Consider the following 17,218-nt stretch of genomic DNA (forward strand, 5'->3'; position numbering starts at 1 on the left):
AAATACCTTTATCCCTTGCAACATACACATTTGAATCCTCCTTCTAACGTACCTAATTGACAAATCTCCCTCTTTATCTGACATGCTGAGGTATGTGTGATGTCCTCCGTACCCTTCCCCGTATGTGTGTGTTTGTGTGCTGATGGTTGTTGACAATGCGACTTTGGCATAAAGGATTACCATCATGTGACGCGAAAACAGAGCAACAAACATACTGATGTGAATAAGCATACAGTTAAATACCAAACATTTATACAGACACTCACAGTCTGGAAGGAATCAAGACATGTGTTCTTGGTAGGATTTCACATCTGCACAAAAAACTGAATATACTAGGTGCATGTAGAATTGTTTACATACTGTTGATAGGTATTTTAAGCATCCCTGTGTTATGTTGCTGTATTAGCAGGTACAATAAAAAAAAACATGCAATGAGTGTGGAATTGTATGTATAGGCTACAATATATCTGCTAACAGTCCAAGCTAAAGAGCTAAGGCATCAGGGGACAGAAGCCATGTGACAAAGCAGATGACTGCCAGAGTGCCGGGATTGGCTCAGCGCAGGTGTGACATCAGCAAGCAGCATAATCACTCCCTCCATTGCTCTCTATCTCTCAGTCTGCCTCTCTCGCTAGCTTTGTGTTTTTCTCCTTTGCCTTTCTAACTCAGCATCCACCTCTCGTTGATGGCGTGTGTCAGTGCTGTTGGGGCGACTGGGGCCTAACGCGCTGGGCCCTTCCCCCGATTATCTACACCTTCCCTGGGCCTCTGTCTCTGCCTCTTCCGTCGGCCCGACAGCCTGCCTGGCTACCTCCCCCACCCCCCGTGTGCTGGTGTCTGGGCTCAAGGGGTGGAGGAGGAGGGAGCAACGACGTTCCGCTTCACTTGGGAGCCGTTCCGCAATTAGGAATGCCCTAGACCCGGCATCATTTAGCCACTTGGAATATCTCGGGTTCCTCCATCCGCCTGTCTGTCTCTCTATCCATCTGTTGGTCTCCCTCCATCCGTGGAGGGGGACAGAGGAATGAAAATCTGCAATCATGATGGAAGGTAATTATTTGTGCCCCCCCCCGCTCCCCCTTTTTATCCTCCATCTCCTCCCTCTCTTCTCCTACCTATTTATGCCCTTCTGCAAGGCCGTATTTTGGGTGCTATTGCTTGGTAATAAGCTCTAGTGGGTATCTAGCTATCTTGAGCATCTCTGTGTTTTGGTGCTTAGGCTACCGTATGTTTTTTTTTTATCTGTAGTGTGACGTGGCTCTGTCAGATGCCTATGCGTGTGTGTGGATTGATTTGTAAGGGAGGGATAGATGTTCACACCACAGCTGTGTAGCACAATGAGGCAGACGTACGGCTCGGCAGGGTTGTGTGTGTGTGTGTGTGTGTGTGTGTGTGTGTGTGTGTGTGTGTGTGTGTGTGTGTGTTTCTCTCTCTCGTGATGGGTGTGTAATTAGTTAATAGTCTTGTCTCAAGGTTATACCTACTGAGGTTGTGGCTCATACTATCTGTGCTAGAATTCAGTGATCTCCAGTGTATTCTATTCAAGTCTTTTGTGTTGGCTGAAATGATGCCAGCTCATTTCAGAATGTGTTTGAATCAGTGGCCCATTCACTGATCACCTATCATATTAAGAGGACATTATCAAAACATTCTGTAATGGCAAATAAAATAGTGTTTTCATTGTGACATGAGTTGGTCTATTCTCTGGTTGTTATATTTCTTTAAACATTATGTCAACATGGTAGGCGTTGTTAACAAAACACATACCTATACACATGGTCTAACATGAATTGATTGCATACGTTTTGTGTTGTCAAACAAATACTGTGTTATACTGTATGTTGCTTAGGTTTGCTGAATGAATGGCTCACATTTAGAAGTGTATAGTGGTTTATAGATACAGATTATTTGTGAAGCTATCGACGGAATCTTTTGTAGACGTGCATGCCGAGCTGGCAGCTCTTAGGCTCTGACACAACTGAGATGTTAGGCTTTCTCTCCGTTCGTCATTGAGAGCCATGGTAGTGTGAGCCTCAGTGCCCATGTGAATAGCAAGGTGCTCTATGGGATTGAAAGGTCTTAGGTAACAGATGGGCACGCTGGCCAGAAATAGTGATGCTGTCAGGTGCATTCTGAAGTAGAGAGAGAGAGAGGGTCTTACCTAGGGTTTCTCTGAGGCCAGTTGACTGCTATTCAGTGCGGTGTTACTGTACAATGTTTTATTAAGTTGTCCATTTAAAGAATCTTGAGTGGAGCGGGTAAGGGGGAAAACTGGGTGCGTCTCAACAGTCTAAAGCACCTTCATCCCCATGTGCCCTCTCTCTTTTTTTTCACTGGCCATTGGACATTGGTGAACGCAATGGGGCAGATGCCCAATCCGTCCCACGTTTCCAGCTCTTTCATGTCAGTGCAAATGAAGGAAAAGAGACAAAGAGAGTAAGACTATTGGTAGGCTATTGAGATGCATCCCAGAAGTGTCCAAGCCCTGTCCGAGGCTGTTTATGTCTACTTACTGTGCCTGGCATAAACTAGGCCTACATCAAAACAGCTGAATAAAATTGACCTCTTGATTCAGTAATACTGTATTTAAATGGTTCATTCCCTTTCCATGCTACTACAGTACTGTCTGCCTACAGGCCCTGTTAAAGTCAAACTTGGTTATAGGGTTTTCAAACGCTTCTTCATCAGCTGCATTTGGATTCAATGCACTTAACAAAACTACATTTAGAAGGTCAAAAAGTAAATATATTAACATGTTACTGGGTGGGAAATGTTTTTAACTTCTTCACGAGACCCAGTTACAGGTCATGATTCAAAATAATCCCTTGAAGTAACTGTCCAGTGTTTCCAGATTTCTATCAAATAAATCTATTAGGGATGTTAAAAAGCAGCTTTTCTGTGTTGGAATAGTTTGTGCGTACCCAAATGGTGTGGGTGTATACCGGTCATAAAAAGTATTCATGCAAGTAGACTGCTGATTGGCCAGCTCAGCCAATGAGCCAACATGACATGTTCTATGAGTAAATGGTAAGCATTTTTGAAAAGGTCAGTTTGAGATACAAGTTTGAGTTGTATTTTTTTAAGTGTTTTTTTTTTTTTCTTCTCTACAATTTGTGCATTGGCCACAAATACGAGTATAGTCAACAACATTATTTGGGTATGAGTTGAAGATGTGTTTGGGTTTTATATAATTTCAGGAGGTAATTTTGAAAGTAGAGCTCACGAGCCAAAATGGGTTCCTGAAAATGGTGCACGATTGTGTACAACAGTGGTTCTCAATCCTGGTCCTGGGGACCCAAAGAGGTGCACATTTTTGTTTTTGCCCTAGAGCTACACAGCTGATTCAAATGATCAACTCAACAAAATGCTTTGATGATTTGAATCAGTTGTGTAGTCCTATTTTTTGTGGCCCCCTTCCTGATACCAGAGAGAAACATTTTAGTTTCATAGTTAATTTCATGAAATTCTACACATTTGTCACCGACCGGCTTGATCCGGTCTTATGTAGCAAAATTTGAAATGGTGTTTTTTTACATTGGATAAAAGTAGAGAGTCAGAGATAGAAAATTGTAAATCATACACTACAGTTGAGGAACAATGGGAAAGTAATTAGAAGTTGATAAACTTGTAACAGCACTTTGGAGAAAATGGTCCTTGAATATTTTGGTACACCTACTGGAGAACTCTTCTTTGTCTACACCCATTCAGCTTCGTTCACACCCTCTTAAGCCTTAGCAACCCATTTCTTTAAGGATTCACATGTGCGGCCATGTGCTGATCAGTGAGTATGGTAGTGTACAAACAAAGATTTCAAGACTGAAGGCTGGTTTATACTACTTCTATCAACATGTCTGTATGCAGTTGTCGCAGTGACATCATGTACATTCTATTGTCGTCCGACATTAAACTTGTCGTTATGAAAAGTATAAACACAAAAACGACAGGCTTCATGACGTCAGCAGCCTGGTGATCCAAAATAACATTTTAACACCAATAAACCTGTCCCTTTAAAAATGTATTTGACATATAGTAATCTAGCAAACAGGCAAATAAAAGCAACTTTCTAAATAACGATTTGTTTTGTTTCTAGCTTGTTAGTTAGCTAGCTAGCTAACTTTATGTTAGCTGGCTAGCCAGTTCAAATAATGACCATATCACATAGCTGACAACATCATCTTAAAACTTCTTACGGACGTGGTTCCTGCACAGGAACACATCAGCGGAAATTTCAGAGCGCCACCTATAGTACTATAGTATAGTACTCGATAAATCTCAAACTTTCATTAAAACACACACGCAAGATACTCAATTAAAGCTACACTCGTTGTGAATCTAGCCAACATGTCAGATTTGTAAAATGCTTTTCGGTGAAAGCATGAGAAGCTATTATCTGATAGCATGCACCCCCCAAAATACCTGAACGAGACCTAAACAAAAGATTTTGCGGTAGCCGGCGCTACACAAAACGCAGAAATAAAATATAAAACATTCATTACCTTTGACGAGCTTCTTTGTTGGCACTCCTATATGTCCCATAAACATCACAATTGGGTCTTTTTCCCGATTTAAATCCGTCAAAGTATGCCAAAAATGTCCATTTATGAAGGCCGTCTGATCCAAGGAAAATGCACCTTTACACGACGCAACGTCACTTTTTAAAATTAACAAAGTTGCCTATAAACTTTTACAAATCACTTCAAACTACTTTTGTAAACCAACTTTAGGTATTAATAAACGTTAATAATCGATAAAATTGATCACGGGGCGATCTGTATTCGATAGCAGCAAGTCTTGAAATCATCGTCCATTTTTTTCACTTTCATAATTTCCTGGGTGCACCCCAAGACAGGAAGTGCCTATACGTCATCCCACCAAGGATAAACGTGCAAAGAAATGCCAGTATTGGCGACATCGTGTGGAAGCTGTAGGCGTTGTAAACGGAACCTCATCTATTTTCTATCGCCTTAGACAATTCAAAGACTGGCAGATGAATTTTTATTTTGTGTTTTTGGTGAACAGTTTTTCCTGGGATTTTTACTCCTGAACACGTTCTGTTATAGCCACAGACATGATTTAACCAGTTTTAGAAACTTCAGAGTGTTTTCTATACACACATACTTATTATATGCATATACTATATTCCTGGCATGAGTAGCAGGACGTTGAAATGTTGCGCGATTTGTAAAAAAAAAGCTGTGAAAATTCGCAGCATCCTTAACAGGTTTTAACTCTAGATAATTTGTGTTCAATATTACAGTAAAATAAGTTCACAACAAGATCCTTATTTACAAGTTAATGGCGAGCTAATTACAGAAAATATGGTTGCGAGTTTAATGTAATAAAAGAAGGGCATTCTACCGGAGAATTGTGGAACTTGGACAATATCTCGTTGGCCTAACGTTATATCCTAATCTTACTTTGGTGCCGGTCATGTTGTTCTCCACATTATCTTTCTGGGTTGTGAATTTGAAACATATTTTTAAGCACTTTTTCATGAACGTGGCCGAAAATAAATTTTTAGGCCCAATCCGACATGACGCTAGTTCACCATGATGGGAGACACCGTTTCTGGGTTACGAATTTGAAGCCTACTTTTGAACACTTTTTCATGAATGAGGCCAAAATATATTTTTTAGGCCCTATCTGGCATGCCTCTAGTTCAGCATGACGGGAGACACCGTTTCTGGGTTATGAATTTGAAACATATTATTGAACAGTTTTTCATGAACATGGATGTTTTTTATTTTTATAGGCCCTATCGTAACCCAGAAATGTTTGTTTCTGGTAAACACACACTATATCAAATAAAATCTAAGTTTATTTGTCACATGCACAGGATACAGAAGGTGTACAACGGTACAGTGAAATGGTTACTTGCAGAGTGGAGTCTTTTGTTGCGACATGTAGCTTGCTAGCCAGCTTTAACTTGCAATGAAAATGACTTTCTGACAAAATTAGAAATGTATAATATCTGAAAATGTAGCTAGCAAGACTCTCTTACCCACATACATGAATGAACGCTTCTCCCTCTCTGTCACGGATGCCATGATTGCCCTTAGTTTGAAGATATAATCCAGAGACAGGTGTTTTTTACAACAGCCTTCTGTGTTCTCTTTTCAGCTCCCTCCAAATATTTGCAATCAATCTCAGTCCTCCAGAAAGTGGAGAGCATTAGCAGTTCTTCGTGATATCTTTAAAAAAAAGCTGTGTTAGAAAGGATTACCTACACATTTTGGGCAGCTCCTGTTATAGACACAAGCATGCTACATAGCAGACCATTCCAAACTCATCTCTCTGCATGTCCAGCCCATCCATTATCTCAGCCAATCATGGCTAGTGGCAAGGTTCCTGTCTTCCTGTTTACGTTAAAATGCATCTCCTGTGAAGTAGTGACATGCGACATATGCAGTGTGTCCTGAAACGAGTCACATTTTGCCATGAGACTTAGAGAAAATGTTGACGATTTTAAAGCATATTTCCTGCAATTCTACGCATTATGCCATGAGGCAGAGAAATTGTTTTTGCGGTTTTACAGCTAATCTCCTGCAATTCTACCCAGAAATAGAACTAAAAGGTTAGGTACTGACTGAGGGAAAAACCACATAAACCTACTATTCCAGGCGTACATTTATCATTTACATTTTCATATATTATATTTACAGTCAGTAGCATCAATCAGTACATACACACAATATGATGTCTGAGTGAGAAATCAATGGGGGCCCCCTGGAGGTCAGGCCCCCTGGGCACGTGCCCTTCGTGCCTGGTCGGCATTCGGCCATGATAGCTGGCTAGACTAATTTGCCTACCTAAAAATTGTTAGCTGACATGACTAATTAAGTGACTATCAGTGACTGACATACTGTAACAAGAGAGAAACTGCTGATGCACAACCATATTTCGAAACTGCAGCTTGTGTATTCTACAATTCCCAACAGTAAGTACACTATATACGTTACCATTCAAACGTTTGGGGTCACTAAGAAATGTCCTTGTTTTCCATGAAAACATACATGAAATGAGTTGCAAAATGAATAGGAAATATAGTCAAGATGTTGACAAGGTAATAAATAATGATTTTTAATTGAAGTAATAATTGTGTCCTTCAAACTTTGCTTTCGTCAAAGAATCCTCCATTTGCAGCAATTACAGCCCTGCAGACCTTTTTCATTCTAGTTGTCATTTTGTTGAGGTAATCTGAAGAGATTCCACCTCATGCTTCCTGAAGCACCTCCCACAAGTTGGATTGGCTTGATGGGCACTTCTTACGTGCCATACAGTCAAGCTGCTCCCACAACAGCTCAATAGGGTTGAGAGCCGTTGACTGTGCTGGCCAGAATATCAGCTGACTGCTTCTTCCCGAAATAGTTCTTGCATAGTTTGGAGCTGTGCTTTGGGTCATTGTCCTGTTGTAGGAGGAAATTGGCTCCAATTAAGCACAGGGTATGGCATGGCATTGCAAAATGGAGTGATAGCCTTCCTTCTTGAAGAACCCTTTTACCCTGTACAAATCTCCCACTTTACCACCACGAAAGCAACCCCCAGACCATCACATTGCCTCCACCATGCTTGACAGATGGCGTCAAGCACTCCTCCAGCATCTGTTCATTTTTTCTGCGTCTCGCGAATGTTCTTTTTGTGATCCGAACACCTTAAACGAAGATTCGTCTGTCCATAACACTTGTTTCCAATCTTCCTCTATCCAGTGTCTGTGTTATTTTGCCCATCTTAATCACTTCTTTTTATTGGCCAGTCTGAGATATGGCTTTTTCTTTGCAATTCTGCCTAGAAGGCCAGCATCCCGGAGTCGCCTCTTCATGGTTGACGTTGAGACTTGCGGGTACTATTTAATGAAGCTGCCAGTTAAGGACTTGTGAGGCGTCTGTTTCTCAAACTAGTCACTCTAATGCACTTGTCCTCTTGCTCAGTTGTGCACCGGGGCCTCCCACTCCTCTTTATATTCTGGTTAGAGCCAGTTGTCGCTGTTCTGTGAAGGGAGTAGTACACAGCGTTGTACGAGATCTTCAGTTTCATGGCAATTTCTCACATGGAATAGCCTTCATTCCTCAGAACAAGAATAGACTGACGAGTTTCAGAAGAAAGTCTTTGTTTCTGGCCATTTTGATCCTGTAATCAGACAAATGCTGATGCTCCACATACTCAACTAGTCTAAAGAAGACCAGTTTGATTGCTTCTTTAATCAGAACAACAGTTTTCAGCTGTGCTAACATAATTGCAAAAGGGTTTTTAATTATCAATTAGCCTTTTGAAAGAATGAACTTGGATTAGCTAACACAACGTACCATTGGAACACAGGAATGATGGTTAATGATAATGGGCCTCTGTACACCAATGTAGATATTCCATAAAAAATCAGCCGTTTCCAGCTACAATAGTCATTTACAACATTAACAATGTCTACACTGTATTTCTGATCAATTTGATGTTATTTTAATGGACAAAAAATGTGCTTTCTTTCAAAAACAAGGACATTTCTAAGTGACCCCAAACTTTTGAATGGTAGTGTATACAAAAGTATGTGGACACCCCTTAAAATGTGTGGATTCGGCTATTTCAGCCACACACTGTGTTGACAGGTGTATAAAATTGAGCACACAGCCATGCAATCTCCATAGACAAACACTGACAGTAGAATGTCTTTAATGAAGAGCTCAGTGACTTTCAACATGGCACTGTCATTGGCTGCCACCTTTCCAAAAAGTCAGTCAAATTTGTCAAATTCGTCAAATTTCTGCCTTGCTAGACTGCCCCGGTTAACAGTAAGTGCTGTTATTGTGAAGTGGAAATGTCTAGGAGCAACAACGGCCACGCAAGCTCACAGAATGGGACCGCCGAGTCAACGTCAATAAAACAAAGGAGATGATCGTGGACTTTAGGAAACAGCAGAGGGAGCACCCCCCTATCCACATCGACGGGACAGTAGTGGAGAGGGTAGTACGTTTTAAGTTCCTCGTCGTACACATCACGGACAAACTGAATTGGTCCACCCACACAGACCACGTGGTGAAGAAGGCGCAGCAGCGTCTCTTCAACCTCAGGAGGCTGAAGAAATTCGGCTTGTCACCAAAAGCACTCACAAACTTTTACAGATGCACAATCGAGAGCATCCTCTCTGGCTGTATCACCGCCTGGTACGGCAACTGCTCCGCCCACAACCGTAAGGCTCTCCAGAGGGTAGTGATGTCTGCACAACGCATCACCGGGGGAAAACTACCTGCCTTCCAGGACACCTGCACCACCTAATGTCACAGGAAGGCCATAAAGATCATCAAGGACAACAACCACCCGAGCCACTGCCTGTTCACCCCACTATCATCCAGAAGGCTAGGTCAGTACAGGTGCATCAAAGCAAGGACTGAGAGACTGAAAAACAGCGTCTATCTCAAGGTCATCAGACTGTTAAACAGCCACCACTAACATTGAGTGGCTGCTGCCAACATACTGACTCAACTCCAGCCACTTTAATAATGGAAATTGATATAATTGATATAAATTGATATAACTTAATATAATGTCTACATACCCTACATTACTCATCTCATATGTATATACTGTACTCTATACCATCTACTGCATCTTGCCATCTTTATGTAATACATGTATCACTAGCCACTTTAAACTGACACTTTTAGGTTTACATACCCTACATTACTCATCTCATATGTTATACTGTACTCGTTACCATCTACTGCATCTTGCCTATGCCGTTCTGTACCATCACTCATTCATATATCTTTATGTACATATTCTTTATCCCTTTACACTTGTGTGTATAAGGTATTGTTAGGTTAGATTACTCGTTGGTTATCACTGCATTGTCGGAACTAGTAGCACAAGCATTTCGCTACACTCGCATTAACATCTGCTAACCATGTGTATGTGACAAATAAGATTTGATTTGATTTGAAGCGTGTAGCTTCTGTGCTCGGTTGCAGACACTACCGAGTTCCAAACTGCCTCTGGAAGCAACGTCAGCACAATAACTGTTCATTGGGAGCTTTCCTTGGCTGAGCAGTCGTGCATAAGCCTAAGATCACCATGCCCAATGCCAAGCCTCGGCTGGAGTGGTGTAAAGCTCGTCGCCATTGAACTCTGGAGCGGTCTGACGAATCTGGGTTTGGCAGATGCCAGGAGAACGCTACCTTCGCAAATGCATAGTGCCAACTGTAGAGTTTGGTGGAGGAGTAATAATGGTCTGGGGCAGTTCTTCATGGTTCGGGCTAGGCCCTTTAGTTCCTGTAAAGGGAAATCTTAATGCTACAGCATACAATGACATTGTAGATGATTCTGTTCTTTGTGGAAACAGTTTGGGAAAGGCCTGACATGACAATGCACCAGTGCATAAACGGAAGTTCATACGGAAATGGTTTGTCGAGATCGGTGTGGATTAACTTTACTGGCCTGCAGAGAGCCCTGACCTCAACCCCATCGAACACCTTTGGGATGAATCAGAACACCCGACTCCGAACCAGGCCTAATTGCCCAACATCAGTGTCTGACCTCACTAATGCTCTTCTGGCTGAATAGAAGTAAGTCCCTGCAGAAACGTTCCAACATCTAGTGGAATGCCTTCCTATATCAGCAAAGGGGGGACCAACTCCATATTAATGTCCATGATTTCGGAATGAGATGTTCGACGATCACTTTTAGTCATGTATGTTTTTACTTCCACCATTAACATGTCCGCGACCCATACTGTAAGAAAGGCTGCTTTAACAGAATATTAACTTTTAAAAATGCAATTTTCACTGGACAGTTAGTTAAAAGTGTCTGTACAGAACTTTTGCTTCTGGGGGTGCCCTTGAGTCACAAGTGGCACCCTAAATGGACAGAGCTATTGTAAAAAATAATAATAATAATTCTGCACCTATGTGTCCCCAGTACTACATTTTTCCACCTGTGCTCCAAAGTCACCTTAAACTGTACCAACATGGGATCCCTCCAGGGGACATAGGCCCTGAGCTCTTCGCTGTGCCCACACATTAAACTGTGTCAGGGTGTTGGTTTTTCCAGTTGCCCTGGTTACAACACTGTATGATGCCAACTACCAACCCTGGAGGGGGCTTGGCCTCAGTTTTGGCACAGAATGGCCGCCGTAGCTAGATTTCTCACAGGCTCAATGGGGTGTATAGATTGATCACTACTGCCATTTCCTCCATTTCCATATTGTCTTTGGTTGTACAAATGTGGTGATTGTGTTCCTGTCTTACAGTTCCTAGTGAAAGTCTGCACACCCTCTTCACATTATGCTGCCTTCAAATTAAATAGGAAAAAAAGCATACTGTACATTTGGATTTTTCTCCTACCGATCTACACATCCTACTCCACATTTCCAAAGTGAAAGAAAAATGTATAGAAAGTGTAACAAAAATAAATAAAATGAAGATGGTCTATGTTTTCACACCCCAGAGTTAACACTTGGTGGAAGCACATTTGGCAGCCGTTGCAGTTGCTAATCACTTTGAATAATATTCTACCAACTTTTCACAACTAGGGAACATTTATCCATTGTTTTGTCATAATCAAATCAAACTTCATTTGTCACATGCGCTGTGGATGGCTTACTGACAAACCCTTAACCAACAATGCAGTTCTAGAAAGAGTTAAGAAAATATTTACCAAATAAACTAAAGCAAAAATGTATAAAAAGTAACTCAATAAAATAAGAATAATGAGGCTATATACAGGGGGTACCGGTACCAGGTCAATGTGCAGGGGTACAGGTTAGTCGAGGTCATTTGAACATGCAGGTAGGGGTAAAGTGACTTTGCATAGATAATTAACAGCGAGTAGCAGCAGTGTAAAAACAAAATGGAGGGGGGAGGGTGTCAATGTAAATAGTCCGGTGGCCATCTGAGTAATTGTTCAGCACTCATATGGCTTGGGGGTAGAAGCTGTCAAGGAGCCTTTTGGTCCTAGACTTGGCGTTATGGTACCGCTTTTTGAGGATCTGGGGACCCATGCCAAATCTTTTCAGTCTCCTGAGGGGGCATAGGTGTTGTCGTGCCCTCTTCGCGCGTGTGTTTGGCCATGATCGTTTGTTGGTGATGTGGACACCAAGGAACTTGAAACTCTCGATCCACTCCACTACAGCCCCATCAATGTCAATGTGGGCCTGTTTGGCCTGCCTTTTTCTGTTGTCCACGATCAGCTCCTTTGTCTTGCTCACACATTTGGGAGATGTTGTCCTGGCACCACAGGTCTCTGACCAACTCCCTATAGACCATCTCATCGTTGTCGGTAATCAATCCTACCACTGTTGTGTCATCAGCTAACTTAATGATGGTGTTGGAGTCATGTTTGGCCATGCAGTCGTTAGGGTGAACAGGGAATACAGGAGGGGACTAAGCACGCATCCCTGAGGGGCCCCTGTGTTGAGGATCAGCGTGGCAAATGTGTTGTTGCCTACCCTTACCACCCGGGTGTGGTCCGTCATTAAGTCCAGGATCCAGTTGCAGATGGAGATGTTTAGTCCCAGGGTCCTTCGAGGAAAACCTGTCTCAGTCTTCTGAAAACCTATCCCTGGGATACATTACACAAATGTTAATGCCAAAGATGCACCAGAAAGGCTTTCCAATAGATGCTGAGTGGTTCTGAATGGTCCAGTCTCAGTCCTGACTTGAATATGCTTGAAAATCAGAGACCAGGTTTGAATATTGCTGTCCATCAATGTTTCAAAACCAAATTTACTGAGCTTGAGCATTTTGGACAAAAAAATAAAATAAATGCACCAGGCAACAATTTCAAAGATTTTACTGAGTTACAGTTCATATAAGGACATCGGCAAATTTAAATAAATTAAATAGCCCTAATCTACGGATTTCACATGACTGGGAATTCAGATATGCATCTGTTGGTCACAGATACCTTTTAAAAAGGTAGGTACATAGATCAGAAAACTAGTCAGTATCTGATGTGACCACCATTTGCCTCATGCAGCGTGGCACATCTCCTTCGCTTAGAGTTGATCAGGCTGTTGATTGTGGCCTTTGAAGTGTTGTCCCACTACTCTTCAATGGCTGTGCGAAGTTGCTGGATATTGGCGTGAACTGGAACACGCTGTCGTACACGTCAATCCAGAGCATCCCAAGCATGCTCAATGGATGACATGTCTGGTGAGTATGTTGGCCATGTAAGAAGTGGGACATTTTCAGCTTCCAGGAATAGTGTACAGATCCTTGCAACATGGGGCCGTGCATTATCATGCTGAAACATGAGGTGATGGCGGCGGATGAATGGCACGACAATGCGCCTCATGATCTCGTCACGGTATCGCTGTGCATTCAAATTGCCATCAATAAAATGCAATTGTTTTCGCTGTCCATAGCTTACGCCTGCCCATACCATAACCCCACCGCTACCATGGGGCTCTCTGTTCACAACGTTGACATCGGCAAACCGTTCGCCCACACAACGCCATCTACTAATTTTCAATGCCCATTGAAGTCCTGTGTCGGTGGGTGCTAAGTGGGGGAGGATGCTTATTACAGTACATGGAAAGAGAGGGGGCTCATGGGTAGGTGTTCCTAAGAGCTGGGATAGGTGATATTAAACTGAAGAGAGAGAGGCAGAGAGAGAGAGGGAGGGGTTGTCCAGACTATTATGATTTCCCATTGTAGCCAATTCAATTGCAGTAATTCCGTTACTGATTATTTAGTAATTACGCTATTTGGTAACGGAATTACGAGTTTTAATCACTTAATAATTCATGCAAAAATAGATCACTACAGCTATCATTACTTGTTACTTCTGTGAACTTTCATTATCCACCCTCATGAGAGAGACAAATTAGAAAAAGATATGTGGGATTTTAGTAATGGAATTACAAAGCATTAGGCAATATTTCTTAAACCTACAGAAGATAAACAATTTCTCCAAAAGTACATGTAAGTGTTGATATTAGCTTGCAGGGATCTTTATGTCAATATTATTGTGTATTTCTGATACCTTTTGTCTGTAACATGTTTTCCAGAAAGCAAAGCCTTTACTTATGCCTACTTTTTAAGATGGTTGTATCTATGCCTTCATTTCCCAAAAATAGACTCTTAGCTTTCATTTGACACCCAATTTGATATGCTCCTATGAACTTCACATGCTGGTGCTCATGGAGATGCCCATCACTATTTCATTACTCTCTCTAATTCACTTTCTCTCCTCCTTCTCTTTCTTCGCTGCTAGGACTGAAAAAACGTACCAGAAAGGCCTTTGGGTTACGAAAGAAAGAGAAGGATACAGATTTCACGTAAGTGTGCATGAGTGGAGACAGTTTTTAACATGCAGAATTAAACACCTGGCACCAAGACATTTAAAAACATTACGTAACTCAGCGGCTAGATTTACTTTGGTAAAAACTTACTTGATTGCAAGTCCATAGACATGCAGTTGGCATATTACTGCATGTTGAGCGTCTATGGACTATCCAAGTGTTGTTGTTTTTAAAATGATTTTGGTCTGATACAGTAGCTATTTGAGAGGTCATTTAGAACTTCTGCGTTTTTCCACTACTATTGTCAAAGTAGTCTTAGCTGATGACTCTGTCCTTTCCTCTCGTGTCTCTCTATACAGGGGCTCACCTGACAAAGATGGAGTAAGTGCGAGAAAGGTAGACTATGGAGTAAACAATCTATGTGATGTTCTTGATACCCTTATTTTCACTCTTCTTTTCTTACATTTATTTAAAAAAAAAAATGTACTTCTCTTTACTTTAGTTGAATGTAATCGCCATTGTGAATTGTGTTGTTGTTGTTTTTCAAGCTATGTGTATTTAAAATATGGGTATATAAAATGCTTGGTGTTATGAGAGTTTCTCACTCACACGTTCCATTATCACAGAAAAAGACCAACGGGGCTCCAAATGGCTATTATGGGGAGATTGATTGGGATCGATATGTAAGTACATTCATACAGCACAGTGCAGTAAGTAATCCCTCTATCGTGTCAGTAATTAGTAGCAACACAGTGGGTTAGTGAATAAGCAATAGCAGGTATAGGGAGCACAAAGGGAAATGGTTGTCAGAACTCGAACTCGTGACGTGACGATAGAAATGAAGACGCGTTAAAAGTTGAAAACCGTTCATGCAATACTTTGCTTATAAGTCGGTAGTTGTTTCAACCGCAAAGGGGCAAACCACATTTGAAACGTTACTTCCCACAACCAGATGACCCTTCTGCTTCTGCTCCCTATAGCTTTCCTGATTTTTATGTCAATCAATCATCCTCGTGTAAACATTGAATTTGGAATCAAAACGGGATCTCTGTTTTCAGAATCGTACATAAAGTTTGTGTGAGTCTGAACAAACAAGCATCTTCAGACGTCTTTAGTTATGAAAAACGTAGGATTGCGGTTTTTGTGTGCGTATATTTAACCACAGGCATGAGAGAAGTGACCGTGTTTGTTGTCACACAATGTCATAAACCATGAATTGACCACTTAATTATGCATATTTACTTCCTGTTATACAGGCAACTCCAGATGTGGATGCTGAGGGCTTCAGTCTCAGACCCGGAGAAGAGGGGGAAAATATCCTTTTATCGGATGTAGCTGATGTAGAATGGCTAGCTAGTTATCTGTGCACTAGTAGTGGGAATCTTGATGTAGAATGGCTAGCTAGTTATCGGTGCACTAGTAGTGGGAATCTTGATGTAGAATGGCTAGCTAGTTATTGGTGCACTAGTAGTGGGAATCTTGATGTAGAATGGCTAGCTAGTTATCGGTGCACTAGTAGTGGGAATCTTGATGTAGAATGGCTAGCTAGTTATCGGTGCACTAGTAGTGGGAATCTTGCAAGTGAGATCTAGTACTGTTGCCGGGCACCAAGAAATATTTGACATTTTTACATTTTTGTCATTTATCCAGAGCGACTTACATTTGTGCATTCATCTTAAGATAGCTAGGTGAGACAACAACATAGCACAATTGTCGCAAGTACAGTTTCCCTCAACAAAGTAGTTATCAAATCCAGTCAAACTGTATTTGTCACATGCGCCAAATACAACGAATGTAGACCTTACCGTGAAATGCTTACTTACAAGCCCTTAACCAACAGTGCAGTTCAAGAAGTGTTAAGAAAACATTTACCAAATAAACTAAAGTAAAACATTTATAAAAAGTAACACAATAACATAACAGTAACGAGGCTACATGTACAGTGCCTTGCGAAAGTATTCGGCCCCCTTGAACTTTGCGACCTTTTGCCACATTTCAGGCTTCAAACATAAAGATATAAAACTGTATTTTTTGTGAAGAATCAACAATAAGTGGGACACAATCATGAAGTGGAACGACATTTATTGGATATTTCAAACTTTTTTAACAAATCAAAAAGTGAAAAATTGGGCGTGCAAAATTATTCAGCCCCCTTAAGTTAATACTTTGTAGCGCCACCTTTTGCTGCGATTACAGCTGTAAGTCGCTTGGGGTATGTCTCTTATCAGTTTTGCACATCGAGAGACTGAATTTTTTTTCCCATTCCTCCTTGCAAAACGGCTCGAGCTCAGTGAGGTTGGATGGAGAGCATTTGTGAACAGCAGTTTTCAGTTCTTTCCACAGATTCTCGATTGGATTCAGGTCTGGACTTTGACTTGGCCATTCTAACACCTGGATATGTTTATTTTTGAACCATTCCATTGTAGATTTTGCTTTATATTTTGGATCATTGTCTTGTTGGAAGACAAATCTCCGTCCCAGTCTCAGGTCTTTTGCAGACTCCATCAGGTTTTCTTCCAGAATGGTCCTGTATTTGGCTCCATCCATCTCCCCATCAATTTTAACCATCTTCCCTGTCCCTGCTGAAGAAAAGCAGGCCCAAACCATGATGCTGCCACCACCATGTTTGACAGTGGGGATGGTGTGTTCAGGGTGATGAGCTGTGTTGCTTTTACGCCAAACATAACGTTTTGCATTGTTGCCAAAAAGTTCAATTTTGGTTTCATCTGACCAGAGCACCTTCTTCCACATGTTTGGTGTGTCTCCCAGGTGGCTTGTGGCAAACTTTAAACAACACTTTTTATGGATATCTTTAAGAAATGGCTTTCTTCTTGCCACTCTTCCATAAAGGCCAGATTTGTGCAATATACGACTGATTGTTGTCCTATGGACAGAGTCTCCCACCTCAGCTGTAGATCTCTGCAGTTCATCCAGAGTGATCATGGGCCTCTTGGCTGCATCTCTGATCTGTCTTCTCCTTGTATGAGCTGA

General features: G+C 41.5%; 1 protein-coding gene across 1 annotated transcript in view; it reads left to right on the forward strand.

The window, feature by feature from the left end:
- Nucleotides 1-633: 633 nt before the first annotated feature.
- The window catches only part of LOC139386921 (SH3-containing GRB2-like protein 3-interacting protein 1), a 34,738-nt gene continuing 18,153 nt past the window's right edge, over nt 634-17,218 (forward strand). Inside the window, exons 1-5 of the mRNA XM_071132808.1 lie at nt 634-1,050; nt 14,200-14,263; nt 14,587-14,623; nt 14,854-14,910; nt 15,484-15,541. Of these exons, the coding sequence (XP_070988909.1) occupies nt 1,041-1,050; nt 14,200-14,263; nt 14,587-14,623; nt 14,854-14,910; nt 15,484-15,541 (226 nt within the window). The 5' untranslated portion in view covers nt 634-1,040. The remainder of the gene's footprint in view (nt 1,051-14,199; nt 14,264-14,586; nt 14,624-14,853; nt 14,911-15,483; nt 15,542-17,218) is intronic.

This window comes from Oncorhynchus clarkii, chromosome 28 (assembly GCF_045791955.1).
Source record: "Oncorhynchus clarkii lewisi isolate Uvic-CL-2024 chromosome 28, UVic_Ocla_1.0, whole genome shotgun sequence".
Classification (NCBI taxonomy): Eukaryota; Metazoa; Chordata; class Actinopteri; order Salmoniformes; family Salmonidae; genus Oncorhynchus; species Oncorhynchus clarkii.